The 14175-nt window shown below is 46.5% G+C and overlaps 1 protein-coding gene across 3 annotated transcripts; it reads right to left on the reverse strand.

The window, feature by feature from the left end:
- Nucleotides 1-49: 49 nt before the first annotated feature.
- On the reverse strand, nt 50-13974 carry ubp1 (upstream binding protein 1). Of its 3 annotated transcripts, none has more exons than XM_086193236.1 (16): nt 13686-13974; nt 7796-7947; nt 7199-7275; nt 6990-7095; nt 6798-6904; nt 6543-6695; nt 6345-6455; nt 5414-5521; nt 5004-5110; nt 4818-4872; nt 4459-4552; nt 4273-4363; nt 4025-4143; nt 3734-3876; nt 2944-2995; nt 50-2838 (listed from the first exon to the last, which is right to left on the reverse strand). In XM_086193236.1, the coding sequence occupies exons 1-16, from the start codon at nt 13760-13762 to the stop codon at nt 2801-2803; spliced, it is 1590 nt and encodes a 529-aa protein (XP_086049362.1). In that variant the 5' UTR covers nt 13763-13974; the 3' UTR covers nt 50-2800. The 3 variants fall into 3 exon arrangements, with proteins under 3 accessions (XP_086049362.1, XP_086049361.1, XP_086049363.1); XM_086193235.1 differs by lacking the exon at nt 13686-13974 and adding an exon at nt 12419-13379; XM_086193237.1 differs by lacking the exons at nt 5414-5521; nt 13686-13974 and adding an exon at nt 12419-13381.
- Between the last annotated feature and the right edge of the window lie 201 nt (nt 13975-14175).

Genomic DNA, 14175 nt, shown 5'->3' on the forward strand with positions numbered 1-14175 from the left:
AATCAGGTTTGAAGCCAATGACGGCGCAAGAACACCGGGGAAAGTTATGAAATCATTTATTCCCAGCACATGTGGTTGTGTACATCTCCAGCATACGATACTGTGCACATGAAGCATAATCAATGACATTAGGCTGTACATGAACAGTGGTCACCTCTCCTGGTCACACTCAGTCACACACACACACACACACACACACTCACACAATGACACAGACAGATGATTGGTCAGGCCCACTGGAGACCAGAACTGCTTGTCTGACTTGGCATCCCATCTGCTCGATGAAGTTTACTGTGCTGTGGTACTTGCCGGCATCCTCGTAAACACAAGAGCTACAGTCCCGGCTCTGGTGTGAAGGACACAAACAAACTTTTCAGTCTTTTTTTTTTTGGATCTCCTTCCAACAAGCGGATAAGTAGAGGGTGTGGCTGTGGGACTACTGACTACACATCAAGCTTGAGTTTTGTGATTTTTCAGTGCAGGCTTGGTCTCTAACATCTGGAAAAAGGAGGAGGGATAACACTCGCCGAGTCCGTCTGTCTTCCCCGTCTTCCACATGCTCTTTACTACATAGCAAGCTAAACACGGTTTCATCATACCAACAGGAAAAATTCTATGACAAGTATTGACATAATTAAGTCTTTTTTTTTGTTGCAAAAAACAAAAAAAATGATACACATGCACACACACACACACACATACACTCTGACACTTAGAGACGCACACACTGCGTACACTTCAACACTGCCAGATGTGTACCAAATTAAGAGGGTCAACTCACTAAACCTACGGCGACTCCAAGGACCTGCGTGAGGTTTCTTGTAACATCAGAAAAAGGCGAGGGAACTCAAATCACATGACCTGCACTTCCTGTATTCAGCTACATAAGATGATTCTGGAGGTGGAGCTGCCATGATTTCGTCTAAAGAATAAGACATCTGGAACCAGGCTGCTACGGAGCAGATCCATTTTAAGGAGCACACCGACTTTTGGGCATGTACACTTCCTGTCCGTGCCAGACAGGAAGCTAGATAACCTTCTCTCATCTGTGTTGCATTAGGGAGCCGAGACCCAGAGAGATCAGCTGACTGCTAATCAGCTTAGCACAAAGAAAAAAAAATAAATAAAAAAAGCAGACAGGAAGTGTTCGCGTCTCTCCATCAAACAACTTTTGTCCTCTTTGCATTAAGATAACTAGGGCCGTTTACAATGAAATAATTTAAAATTATTAGACGCTGTAATTCTGGAGTCAGCGTTAAAGCTGGAACTACTTTCCTGAATGGAACTGTTGAAAAACAAAAAGTAGTCCCACCCATGTAGCTGATTCTACATTTACAATTTCAAATGATTTCATGGCATACATAATAAAGGCAAAGACAGCTTTAGAGAAAATTGTATTTGATAACTTTTCGTTGAGGTATGCTAACAATGCCCACCCGTCACCACACAATGTGCTAAGCTAACTAACAGGTCTCAGCTCCCTGCGGCATGGACAGAGGGGACAAGGGTATCGACCCTCTCGTCTGGTTCTTCGGAGGATCGACACTTCCAAAAAAGTCGCTGTGTTTTTTAAAATAGACCGTACCATGAAGACATCAGGGTTTCGTAGATGTGGCTCAGGGATGGTTTAGTTTACCATCTCATTTATTCTCTGGATCCTTATAGTAACCAAGAGCCCAAAATGCTCACCAATCTGAAACGGTTTGGTCCACATCAGTTCTGAAAAGACTTAAATGCTCTGCAAGTCAGTCTTCTACAGAGGCTTCTTTCTCTCTCTCTTTTTTTTTTTTTTTTTGCACACATATGGCCAAAAATCACTGAAGGTGTAAACCACACTCCTCTAAACCAGTGCTTCAAACAGTAGAGGAGTCAAAAACGAGGTGCATGTGTGGGCCACGCGTGTTTGTCGGTGTGAATGTGAGTAAAAGACCTGAAAAAAAAGAAAAGAAAAGAAAAGCCAATATGGCACCAGAAACAAGTCATTTCGATGAGAGCAATGAGACACGTCACTCATAAATAAGAGCAAAAGCGCAGGCCAAACGGGACGCACTGTCAGCTGAGTGTGACGAGTTGACGCAGGGGTGCAGACGAAGATATGGCTGGAAGTCTTAAAATCACACGACTCGACGTGACATGAGTCAATCAACTCAGCTCATCTGACGAAGGAAAATAAATTGATTTTTTTAAAGAAAATCCACAAATTTTGCCTGGATATCTTGGGGGGGGGGGGGGGGGGGTTGCCGAGCTCAGCTGACCATTTATTAAGACCAACCCTCAGAATGTTAATCAAGCAGAATAAGTTGGGTTTCTCCTTTAAGCAAGTTAGTATGTTGCATGCTGTTCAGCAGTACAGGTTATCAAATACTGGCCTAGTGCTGGTTGTGCGCGTTCGTGTAGGAGGGGCGATAAGGAAAACTCTCCCACCAGCCAGGTCACCACTCTCCCCTGGAGCCCACCCCTCCCTTCTCCACACAGAACCATTAAAAAAAACAAAACAATAAAATAAAAGCAAATTACATCGATATTATCTTTCCCCTCACCCAGTACCCCCAGGTCTCTCCTCTTTGAACTAGTCTCCTCTGGTAGTAGTGTTTTCAATATGAAACAGTGGACACACCCATGTCAGATTCTAACATTTACATGGCTTAGCACAGTCTCTTTGCTCTTCATCCAGCCATCATTCAGAGAGAGAGAGGGAGGAAGTAGAAGGGAAGAGTCGAGGCAGGCGGAGGGCGGGCAGAGGGAGGCTTCTGCTCCAAAACAGAGGGTGGAGTATTAGTGACGCCATCTGTCCTCAACACTACTTCAGGATTAGATGGAGTCCTTCGCCCAGTTCATCTGTGGAGGGAGACGAGCGCCACGGAGGAGGCGACATATTAAACCCTCGTCAAACATGGATCCAAGAATCCTTGCTGTGAGGAGAAGGATGCGTCATGAACTCACCTTCGACAGTGCTGATTAAAAAACAGCTCTCGTCAGTCAAGTTGTAAACCATCTGGAGGAGAAAAGCACAGCAGACTTTAGCATTCAACAAATAAACTTGTAGAGAGCGGCAAGTGTTCTCAGACGGGAGAGGGAACAGGGGGGTACAGTATATGCACTGGAAATTCCATGCAAATAAGCAAGAGGACAGACAGAAGAGTTGTTGTCCCTGCTCAGATAGAAATACTGACAGACTCTCTTCCCCTGAACAGACCGAGTGCAGATATTTACTCTGACTTTCCCCTCTGACGTTAAACTTTGCACTTAAAGTGAACCCAGGAGAGGTCTCCACACTAAAGGCCTCCTGTGTCTACCCAAGTGTTTTATGGCTAGAAATGTCAGACACTCTTCTGAAAAGAGCTAGCTGGTAGTGTGTGAGAGCACTTAGAGGAGGGGGAGTGCTTTCCCCCCCAGCTTTCTTTACTAATGGTTATGCTAAGACCCTGCAATGAAGTCTTAAAGATGACCAGGCTGTTCAAGAAGGGCTGTGTTACGGAAAATGTGCAGATGTAAAAACGTCGGGACAAAGGAGGGAACTGAGTTGGTCTTTGCTCTCTGTGGGAGGAAAAAAAGAAAAAGAAAGCCCAGCCACAGACGGAGAGAAAAGACGGATCCACCGCGAGACAACATCTCTGCAAGTAGCCATTTGGTTCAGCATTCGTACATGTAGGATGTGACTGTTGGTGTTTGTCCCGCCCCTATGCTGTGATTGGATGGCGTGGTCAATGGTGACAGTGTGTATGTGGGTTACCTGGTCACTAAGCAGGATGTGTATGCCTGTAGGACCTTGTCTGTACACCTGGTTGATCTTTCCTAGTGGAAGGTTGCACACACACGCCATCTTGCGGATCAGTTCTGCTGCTGTCAGCTCCTCTAGGTACAGAGCGTGGTACACTACACACACACACACACACACACACACACACACACACACACACACACACACACACACACACACACACACACACACACCAAACAAAAACCTCAGTACAAGACTCAAAAACCACACTGGCTCATTATGTCACACACAGAGGTTCTGTACCATGTAAACTAGAGGAGATGCTGTGCTCTCCATTTTCATTGGTGCTGTGTCTCTCCAGCAGAGGGCTGTCCCGAGGCGAGTCCTGACACACGTACACTGTCAGCCTGGGACGCACTGATCTACACACAGAGAAGAAAAGAGGCCCTGTCACTTTAAGAATGCTCAACAAGCCATATAGGAGTAAAGGAGATCTCTCTCTCTCTCTCTCTCTCACACACACACACACACACACACACACACACACACACCTGGATTTTAGTGCATTGAAGAGTCGTATCCCATCCGCTGGTCCACAAATCTGGACCAAGTCGTCCCGGGTTAACTTCAACAAATCAGAACCTGTGCAAAACAAGAGGGAGTTATTAGTTCAGGAGCTGTTAAATCAATGTTTTAGCATTGAAACAGAGAGTGTGTGTGTGTGTGTGTGTGTGTACCTGAGAAGTGAGAGAAGAGTCGTGTGTATGAGTTGAAGCGATTTTTCAGAAGCCACTTCTGTGTGTCCTGTATGGAGGCAGTGGGGCTCAACTGCTGCAGGAGAGGACGGAGACACACGAGACATCAGCACGCCCGCGTACCGATGAGGTGCACCGCCGTAAACTAGCGAAGCTCACAGCACAACATGCCTTCACCAGCTAATAACGTTCACAATAATTCCCACTGTTTGAGAGACGGGTTGATTTATTTCAAAGGTCATTTTGGATGTTGTAATTTGTTGAATAGCAATGTCTTCCATAAGAAAGACTGAATGAATCATGAATGTTTTCCACCAACTCAGACAGACGTGCAGACCAACCTCTGAGTTGCTGTGGCTGCCAGGTTCGGCCTGGTGGTTGGGAGAGGACGAGTCACTGGGAGACAATCCAGAACAATAAAGGAGATGTGAGACCAGCACACACTTAACTAGTTTTTTTTTTTTACTTAGGGTGGAAACAATTAAAAAAAGACTTTGTTTTAATGAAAAGACTCCAGCTCCACACACCTGTCTGGTACTGAGGAGGTTGTGTAGGTCGATAGTGGGGTGGAGGTGAAGGAGGGAGTAGCTGCCTGGTTGGTGCTGACGTAGGCGGTGTCTGGCCAGGGGGAGCACTGAGGAGACACAGACATCCTAATTATATCACAGTCTGGCAGCGACGACATGCCAAGTTATTTATTAACACTGAAGGCACCTCCAACTACCCAGAACAAGAGCTCGAGGGACTGGAAATTTAACTTTGCACCATCTCTTAATGTCACAGGCGTGATGTGCAGAATGACATTATGACATCCCTTTCCCAGCAGCTGGGGGTCTAGAAGCGTCTGGTTATAGCCAGGTGTCTAGATGGGGGGGGGGCTTATTGTGGGCGGAGTGATGGGGAAGAGGAGTGTAGGAGAGGAGAGCAGGGTGCTTACACTGCCTCTCTTGGCCAAGGAGTCGCCACAGTCAGCGGGAAGTGTCCGCTTGCTGGACTTTTTCAGCTCGTGGTCACCCGCATCCTCTATGATGGGCTCAAGCCTTGTCTATGTACAGACACACAGCAGAGGTTAGCCAGCCAGTGACCAACACACACAAACCACAACACACAACCCGGTGAACACACGCCATCGCCATGTACACTCCAGGCCAGTCTTGCTGTGCCATAAAAGGTGATAACATGTCATCCTGCCCCTGTGAGGTGACCATTTCCCTGAAGAAAGCAAATGTGACGTTATTCTTGAAGCAGAGGTGAAACGTGCATCTGGTCAGAGATCATTTTCATTTGAGAGCAAAGTTTGAAAATGAAAGTTTGTTGGCCCGGACGTCTCAGACATGAAACTTTCTGCCTTCATTTAGGTCCCTCAGCTTGCTGGCTGCGTTCACTTTAAAACCACAAACATTACTGTACCCACTGAAGTTAAAACTCAGCACAGGGAGGACGACTCTCCTGCTCTTAGGAGGCACCACACACACACCCCCCCGAGGCAATAATCAGCAAAACCTGTATGTTGGGCAGATGGTGGCGGTGGGACCTTTGTTGAATTTTAACTTGTCACGCTTCTACCGGTAACTGCCAGGAACTCTGAGGCTGTTCTCCATGCCCCAGAAGACATTTGGCAACGGGGGAGGGGTTTTTACGTAAATTAATTTGACTTCGTTTCAAAATTGGCTTAACACCAGTATGGTTCAATAAAAGGCCATCTAAGCCATTATGTATTTATATCTCAGCATTAATGTACCTCCTTGATGCCTGCTAGTAAAGTGGTTTAGTTAGTCCTAGTTAGTTAGAGCGTTTAGCTCAACAGGTTTGTAAAACTATGAGTCCTGTTTAAAGGGCCCAGTGGCCCTCGGCCGCTGTGTACTAACCTCTGACAGGATAGTGGTATCATAAGAAGGCTGGTACTTTTCCTTCTCTTGAGCTGTGCGCTTCTCCATCTTCTCCCTGTCCGTCTTTTGCTTACGATCTGCCCCCTTTGGCTACAGGAGGGAGAGAAGATTTCATGAGCTCTGACACATGAGAGGGGAAACATGGCCGCCTCGGTGGGTGGAATCACTGACGCGTACCTTGAAGACTTTGATTTGGCAGGAGGCTGAGTGGAGGTGCTCGGTGTACTCTGCGCTGTCTCCCTGGGCGAACGTGTCGATCTGGATCCTGAAGGGGACGCCCTTCTCCCCACCGTGCTTCCTGGGAGTGAACTCTGTGCTGATGCAGTGCACCTGCAGACAGCAGAGACGCGTACGTGTGTGCGATCACAGGATGACGTTGATGTGGAAATACAGTGGCAGGCTGAAGAACACAAAAGAGCCGATGGGAGTTACCTGCACAAAAACAGAAGTTCTTTTGTTCAGGTCCCAGAGGAACTCTGCAGCGTTGAGCTGGGAGGGGTGAGTCTTCGGCTCCACGATGCCCACTGACATGGGAATATCTGTCACACAAACACACACAAATGTCTGAACACCCAATCATGCGTGAGATAGCTTTGGTAAACATGTCTTGCCGTGCCTCATTACCAATATCAAGGAGACGGTCACCAGGACGATTCCACTTCCAGCCCTCCAGCTGCTGGTGCTCTGTGTACTGCAGCCGGCGGTCATGGAAGACCACTCGAACTGTGCTCTACACACACACACACACACACACACACACACACACACACTTTTGTTGTATGAACTTGACAAATGTTGAAACGTTCCACACTTGTGATCGTGTCTCGGCTCACCTTCACCATCTTGTTGCTGAGCTCTGGTAACTCCCCTGGCTTCCTGTTGTCCAACATACGCACCTCATAAGACTGGCCTGGGGGTGAGAGAGGGAGACAGACAGAGAGAGGGTGAGAGACAGACAGACAGACAGACAGAGTGAGAGACAGACAGACAGAGAGAGAGAGACAGACAGAGCATGAAAAGTAAGAGAATGAATGTAAACTCTCACTGTACTTCAATAATGACCTATATTTTGATCTTTGTTTCTTAACAAAGCTCCAAAGTTTATGAACAAAAAACAACAACAACAACAAAATCCAAGACACAACAACGTTTACAGATTTGAAGTCAAAATCACGTCAAAATTATTAGGTTCAAATATTAAAAGCTCATATTAAACCTTTTGGAAAGCCTGAACAAACGGAAAGACTCTTTTGGGCTCTGATAGCAAATGCAAGAGTTGCACAGCAGCAACAGAATAAAGAAGGTGGCAAAGGCGAAGCCAAATCTTCACGTGCAGCTCAAGTGATCCAAATTCCAGACCTCAGCCATCATTCCCACCAGCAGAAATTGAGAGGAAGCGCTACCTGTACGCACGCAGGTGTGCGGCTCACCTTGGTTTAGGTATGTGAGCGTCTCATCATGCAGCTTGACAGCCGGCGAGGTGGCGGCGCACAGCACATACTGGAATGGGGGATTTTTGGTCTCAGTTTCAGCAGGAAGGCTGGAGTCTTCTTGCTTGAAGATGGGCAGGGCCAGCACATCGCTGAGCAGGAAGACAGGAGAAAGAGACACCAACACTGTCAGCATGATGAAGACGGCGAGATGAGAAAGAAAACCATTAAAAAAACGACAAAAGCAGCTGAAAATATTCAGCACTGAGACCTAGATCTCAGTTTTTCTGTCTAAAAAAATAAATAAATCATGAAATCTCAAACAGCGGGAGGATCCTCAAGATTATTACTCTCCTCCAGACTGGATGCTTTCACATCCAAATCATATCTATGAACAGGAGGAACCTGAACCCGGTGAAGCTGCTGTTGGGGAACACTTGGGGTAAGTACCTCGGAACTAGAGGAGCGTACTCCTGCAGCGAGGAAGCTGCGCTGATGCACAATAGGAACAGGGTACCATGAACGTCGCTTCATAAATTTCACTTCCCAATCCTCAAATACGGGGATTCCGGGTCACTGATCCAGAACACGATCCATACCACCTCCTGGAGCTGCTCACCACTCAAACTCAGGGCTGCCCATGGAGGGGCCTGTGACTCAGAACTCACCCGACGTTAGATTTGATTCTCCCAGTGCGATTTCACAGAGTATAAAAATAACAGTAACAGCAGGCCTGATCGTAAAAATAAAAATGAAACTGGAAATGACTGTTAAATGCAGTTTTATGGCTCGAGTTCATCAGTAACTTCTTATGTTTCAGTAGTTTGTGTTCTCCTGGATCCACTATAACAACAAGAGGTGTTAATTGGATCCAGAAATGTCTTCAGGATTATCAGGGAGAAAATAATAATAATAATAATAATAATAATAATAATAATAATAATAATAATAATAAAAAACAGATGCTATTTGATTTTTAAAAAAGCTGTAAATATCGATGCAAATATAACATCAAAAAGATTTTAAAAAATCCCCACCAGGATTCGGCCGTCACAATCAAAGCTGAAACTGCTGTTTAAAAAGCAAAACAAAAAACCCTTCCAAATGAACTTCACCATCTAACAAACTGTTACTCGATCCACTTCTTCTGTGAGAGCAGATCTGAACCAGTCAATGAAATGCCTTGCTTTTCTGAATGTTGAAGGCCCTCCATTGATCAGATGTCTCTCTTGTCTGTGCATGAAACCACAGCAGCAAAACACCCAGAGACAGCCTGAGCTGCTGACACACACTATCTCTCACACTTGGCAACCACCCCCGGCAACCAACCCGTCGTCAGCTCACACCGAAATGCTATGGGAGTGTCAATGAGTGCATGGGGGACAAGAACTTGTGTGTGTGTGTGTGTGTGTGTGTGTGTGTGTGTGCAGAAAAAGCAGTCCGACTCATGCAAAGTAATGTAGAAACATGACATCTGAGTACGAGGAAACAATTTTGGCAGGTCACGATTCTGCTTTCAATTTGAACCTAACTTTCCTTTAACAGCTTGTATGATTTACTGAGCATTTTCTTGATCACTCGCTGGCGTGTATTCTCTGCACTGGGGGACGGGGGGACGGGGGGACTCTGACATGCCAACCTTGGTGCCACGGCCCTGTTTAGCTCGACTTCCCAGGAAAACTACATCTGCTTCCTGAAATCTGAAGCTCCGGTTCCACTGAAACACACGGAGACATTCTGTTCCTACCAGCTGCCGACTGCAAACGTACCCACCCCAGCCCCACAGATAGCACACACCCTCCGCTCTCAGTCATCCGCATGCACGCAACCCATCACTTGAGTATTTGTAAACTTTCCCACTCTCAGAAGAGGCCGCTGCACACCAACGTCACACACACACACACACACACACACACACACACACACACACACACACACACACACACAGATAAATACTGAAAGCAGATGGCTGAGGAAGCTGCTGATAAGACCCATGGGAGCTTCTCTCCTTCATCACACAAATCATTACCTCTCATAACCTTTGACATAACACAGCACACATAGCATGAGTTACTAATTGAACAGGCGGTCTATAATAATACCACCTCTGCGCCCGCGGAGCCCTCCTGTACCAACTCATAAGAACCCTGGAAACTTTGAACACGCTTTCATTGACATTAAGCAGTCCTGATTCATCCGATGACAACGCGTTCGGCTCAAATGTGTGAATGGCCTCGGGCGACAGGAAGCGGTGCCGCGTTACCAAGTTATTACATGTCATGAAATTAGGATGAACATTTACTGTGGTTTACTTTTCCTGCAATGTTGGCGTGATGACAATGAATAATTCAGGCATTGCCAGAGATGAGTGTCAAAACAAAATGTCGCGCTGTTGGGCTTCTGTGAGCCAATGAGCATGCAGCACTGTTGTACCCGTATCTAATAATGCTGTGAATGGTATGGCCCTATTGGCTGATAAGGTGACGTTCGCCGATGGGAGACGTTTTTTTTGTTCAGTTGAAGTGAAAGAAGGTGAGGTCAAAGTTTGTTTCATACGCTTGGATGACCGAATCTGAGCTCAAAGACATCGTGATGAAGCTGTTTTTGTTTCGGTCGCACAAAAAAGAAAAAGAAAAAAGGAATCGATAACAAAGTTAACCACCAAAAAACAAACGATATCCTGAGCCTGACAGGGGTTGAGATACCGGCATTTAATCCTGATACCGATTCTGATACCTGAACTTGTGTTCCGGCCTCTGTGAGGACTACTAACCTGTTCCTATCTGCAATTTCTTTTAATTGGGTACTTTTATGGCTTCAATGCCATTCAAGGAATAAATATCAAAGCTGCTGTTTATTATTTCACGTTGTACAACTGCTTAGAGTGGGGAAATGAACATCACATTCAAGAGTTGGAAGAAATTACGTTAAACCGTGTTTTGGGAAACAGGATTCTATTTTGATGTCTTAAAGCTTTCGAAAAAAGGGCGAACGCTCAAACTCGACTGTCCACTTTCGCTCCTGTAACACTGTGAATTTCCCACTTTTGGGACTACTAAAGGATTATTTTACAATTAATTGTCACCGTCATCATTTACAGGGAACAAAAGTGCCAGACACCCCCCAACAACACACACACTTCACAAAGTTAAGCTCCAACTGTCAGAGCAAGAAGACAAAAGTGTTTGACTGGAGGGGGAGACCTTAGAGGTGTGACACATGCGTGTGTGTGTGCTGCATAAAAAGATCAAAAGTGTAGCTCGATTTTATCAAGCTAAATACCGTTAGCACAGCATGCAATATATAATAAAATAAGGAGACCGCTGCCAAGACAAGAAATGGCAGAAAACTCCAGGAGCAAAAAGCTTTTCCATATTCAACAGCAGGAGAAGAGACCAGCTTCCTCCCAGGACACAATTCTGCCAACTTCGCATGAAACTTTTCGGACTCGACCAGGAGGGTGTGATTTTCTTTTTAATCCAACTTTTATCAAACCGAAAACACGGCAGCTTCTCCCTGGAACCGGTGCCCAGCCCTCCACGTGTCTGCCAATACTGAGCCTGCATCGCCACGAATGATTCCATAGCACTACTTGACTCTTCTGAGACTTCATAGTCCAACATACAAGTCAGACCACAGAGCCCAAGGCATGACCTGAGTAGTTGCTACTTTTATAACAGGAAAAAGTAGGTATATAGATAAATAAAGGCGCTGTTAACAGGTGATTCTAATTATCTGGGTTTACGATTGATACTTTCGTTGTACATAAATTTAGCAAATTCCTTTTGGTTATATATTTAGTCTGATTGTATATAAATTGTGATAGTTTAAATATTTACATTTGGGATGGTCTTTATATGATCTTGTACAAGAATTGCAGGTGTATTTTTGATAGATGGTTAAAAAAAAAATTGTGAAAAATGTAGGAAATTCTAAGTTCAGGTTTCTTCCAACTCCTTCTCAAAACAATGTTGTTGTCTTTTTATATTCAAACTGAAGGAAGTCTTCAATTGTAAAGGACAGCACGGCCAAAACCTTTGGAGAGAGGTAACATTTAAAAAAAAAATGCTTGAAAATAATCATGCTTGGAAATCATGTGTAACATCATGACTAACAGGAAATGGTTGGACACAGTATTGTCTTAAAAATGGATGGTTTAGTGGATCACGTGAAATATGTCCAAGTTGATTACCTTGTTGGAGGACTTGGCTACAGACTCAGCAACACGTTTATGCTGGTCCACAGGAGGAAGGCAACAGTGGGGCCTACACTGGGCCTCCAACACACACTTCCTTGGCGTTATCATGAGTATTTACCCACAGCTGAGCTACAGGACAAAGTGCTATGGATCCGTTCTCCCACTTCATACGTTCACATGTGCTCCAAACGCTTTAGTGTGTGTGAGGAGGAACAAATCTTTGTCCCCGATCACGGCTCCCTGCAGCGACTGCCCTGCTCCAAATCCCAAAACAAAGAAAAGGCATCACACCCAGTACAAAGAGAAATAAACACAGGGAGGGGGTTGTAAGGCCAATACTCTTAAACGGAGTGTTGCTCTCACCCAACAACGACCCACTACTGTGCTGAGAAGCTGGAGTTGGCAATATTGACCCCGTGTCTAACCTCATGCTGTAGGCTCCAGCCCCCAGCTCCTGCCCGATGCCGGACAGGCTGGCATCAAAGTCGTGCACCAGTCCCGACTCGATGGTGGCGTCGTCCATCTTCAGCACCCAGGCCATGGGCCCCAGCTCCTTGTCCTCGGCTTCTACTCGCGGGGCCGCCAGCTTGCTTCAGGTAGGAGAGGTCGGCTAGCGAGGAAGTGCGCTCTGCAGCCTCCGACAGACACCGCGAGAGCAAAGTTATGCTACTAGCCCGTTAGCTGCTGCTTGACAAGCTGAGCAGGCGAATCGATAGCATTCCACACAGACCGGACGCATCGCCACATCTCCGCTCGGGGCAACACTGAGGTTTTTGCCACAAAACGCAGTGCTCCACAACAGGCTGACTGTGTGAAAGTCACGATGAGTTCGGATCCAATTAGCTAGCAGAGGTCTGTCGTGACTGAAGATGCGAGCTGGCTCTCAGCATGCTAACGTCGGCTAGCAGCTAGCTAGCTTCAGAGAAGCATCTTCAGGAAGCTAGCGTGAACTCGTCAGTTTCGGTGTCACTTCAGGCAACACCCTTCAGAATCTGGTCAACGTTAACTAAAAAAAAAACCAATAAAAACGACAAAAGCACAGATGATATGGTTTCAGGATGAATTAGCCCAGTGCATCCCACGCAACGTCCGTACAGCTGTTGCCACCTAGCTACCAAGCTAACTAGCACCAACTTCACTTGCTTGGAATCCACCGAGTGATGTCCGGTGACCTAATCGTTGCGCTCCTCCAGCGCTCCCTGTACCATCCCAGAGCGCTCCACTCTTCTCATCGCGCTGGTGGAATCACCGACAAGGCTCCCAGTCTCCGGCACGCTGTCCCTTAACCATCCAAAGCGCGGCGGTTGACACAAAACCGAGCATCAACATGGCTCCCTCAGCATACAGCCTGTCGCTCTGTGAAGCCCGCAGGGCTGCCACCGCCAGCCTCAGCGAGGATGCCAGGATGTGGGTTCAGCCAATCAGCGGCCGCCTGCTATGCCCAGCGGACGGTGATTAACCAATCAGCGGCTTCCGAGCTTCCGTCATTGTGTCCAACTGTAGTTCCGCTCTGCCTTCTACCTTCAAAGTACACCCATGAAGTTATTACTGTAAACAAACACCTGAAGAGTAGTAATACTCAAGATATTTTAATTAAATATAGAAAAATGAAACACAACCACACTGTTGTCGGTCCAGCAGCCAAAAAGCCAAACAACACCAGCGTCGCGTTGGGGGGGGGGGGGGTCATACCGTGAGTGGCTGCTGTCACCGCCGTGTCTCCGCACCGGGGCTCGGAAGCTCTCTGTGTATGGCTGCCAGAACAACATTGCGTCGGGGAGGTCTCACTCCTGCAAATAAACTCGTCTCAGTCCGGTACCGAGGGTGTCCCAACCACACCAGCTCATGTTTGTTTAATGTCAATGCTGATAAGAGGAGACGACGTCGAGTCCGCAGTTTGGCAGCAGGATCCTGCGAGTCCTCCGGTCAATGATTACCCAGCAGTCGGACCCTGGACGAGGCGGTGGAGCAAGTGTGTATGGGAGGCTTTCCAAGAAGGGTACCCAGGCTATTTTGGCTCTGGGGAGAGCAAGACCCGCCTCATGACTTAATAACCACCCCCACACCCCGACCAACTGACTCCACTAAAACATTTCAGAGCATGAACATCAACATGTTTTTGACATTTTGCTTAATGGGCAAAACGTCTTTTAAGAAAACTGCCCCTGAGGTCATTTAAAAT

This window comes from Aulostomus chinensis, chromosome 22 (assembly GCF_037954235.1).
Source record: "Aulostomus chinensis isolate RoL2024-O1b breed Wild chromosome 22, RoL_Achi_v1.0, whole genome shotgun sequence".
NCBI classification, from domain to species: Eukaryota; Metazoa; Chordata; class Actinopteri; order Syngnathiformes; family Aulostomidae; genus Aulostomus; species Aulostomus chinensis.

What these genes read in the sequence shown, in the direction of transcription:
- ubp1 (XM_086193235.1), bottom strand. Translation starts at nt 12,534, where the DNA reads ATGGCCTGGGTGCTGAAGATGGACGACGCCACCATCGAGTCGGGACTG. An exon ending in ATACCACTATCCTGTCAGAG is followed by an intron (nt 5,522 to 6,344) that starts GTTAGTACACAG and finishes GTCTGTACATAG; the next exon opens with ACAAGGCTTGAGCCCATCAT. An exon ending in ACCTCCTCAGTACCAGACAG is followed by an intron (nt 4,873 to 5,003) that starts GTGTGTGGAGCT and finishes ATTGTCTCCCAG; the next exon opens with TGACTCGTCCTCTCCCAACC.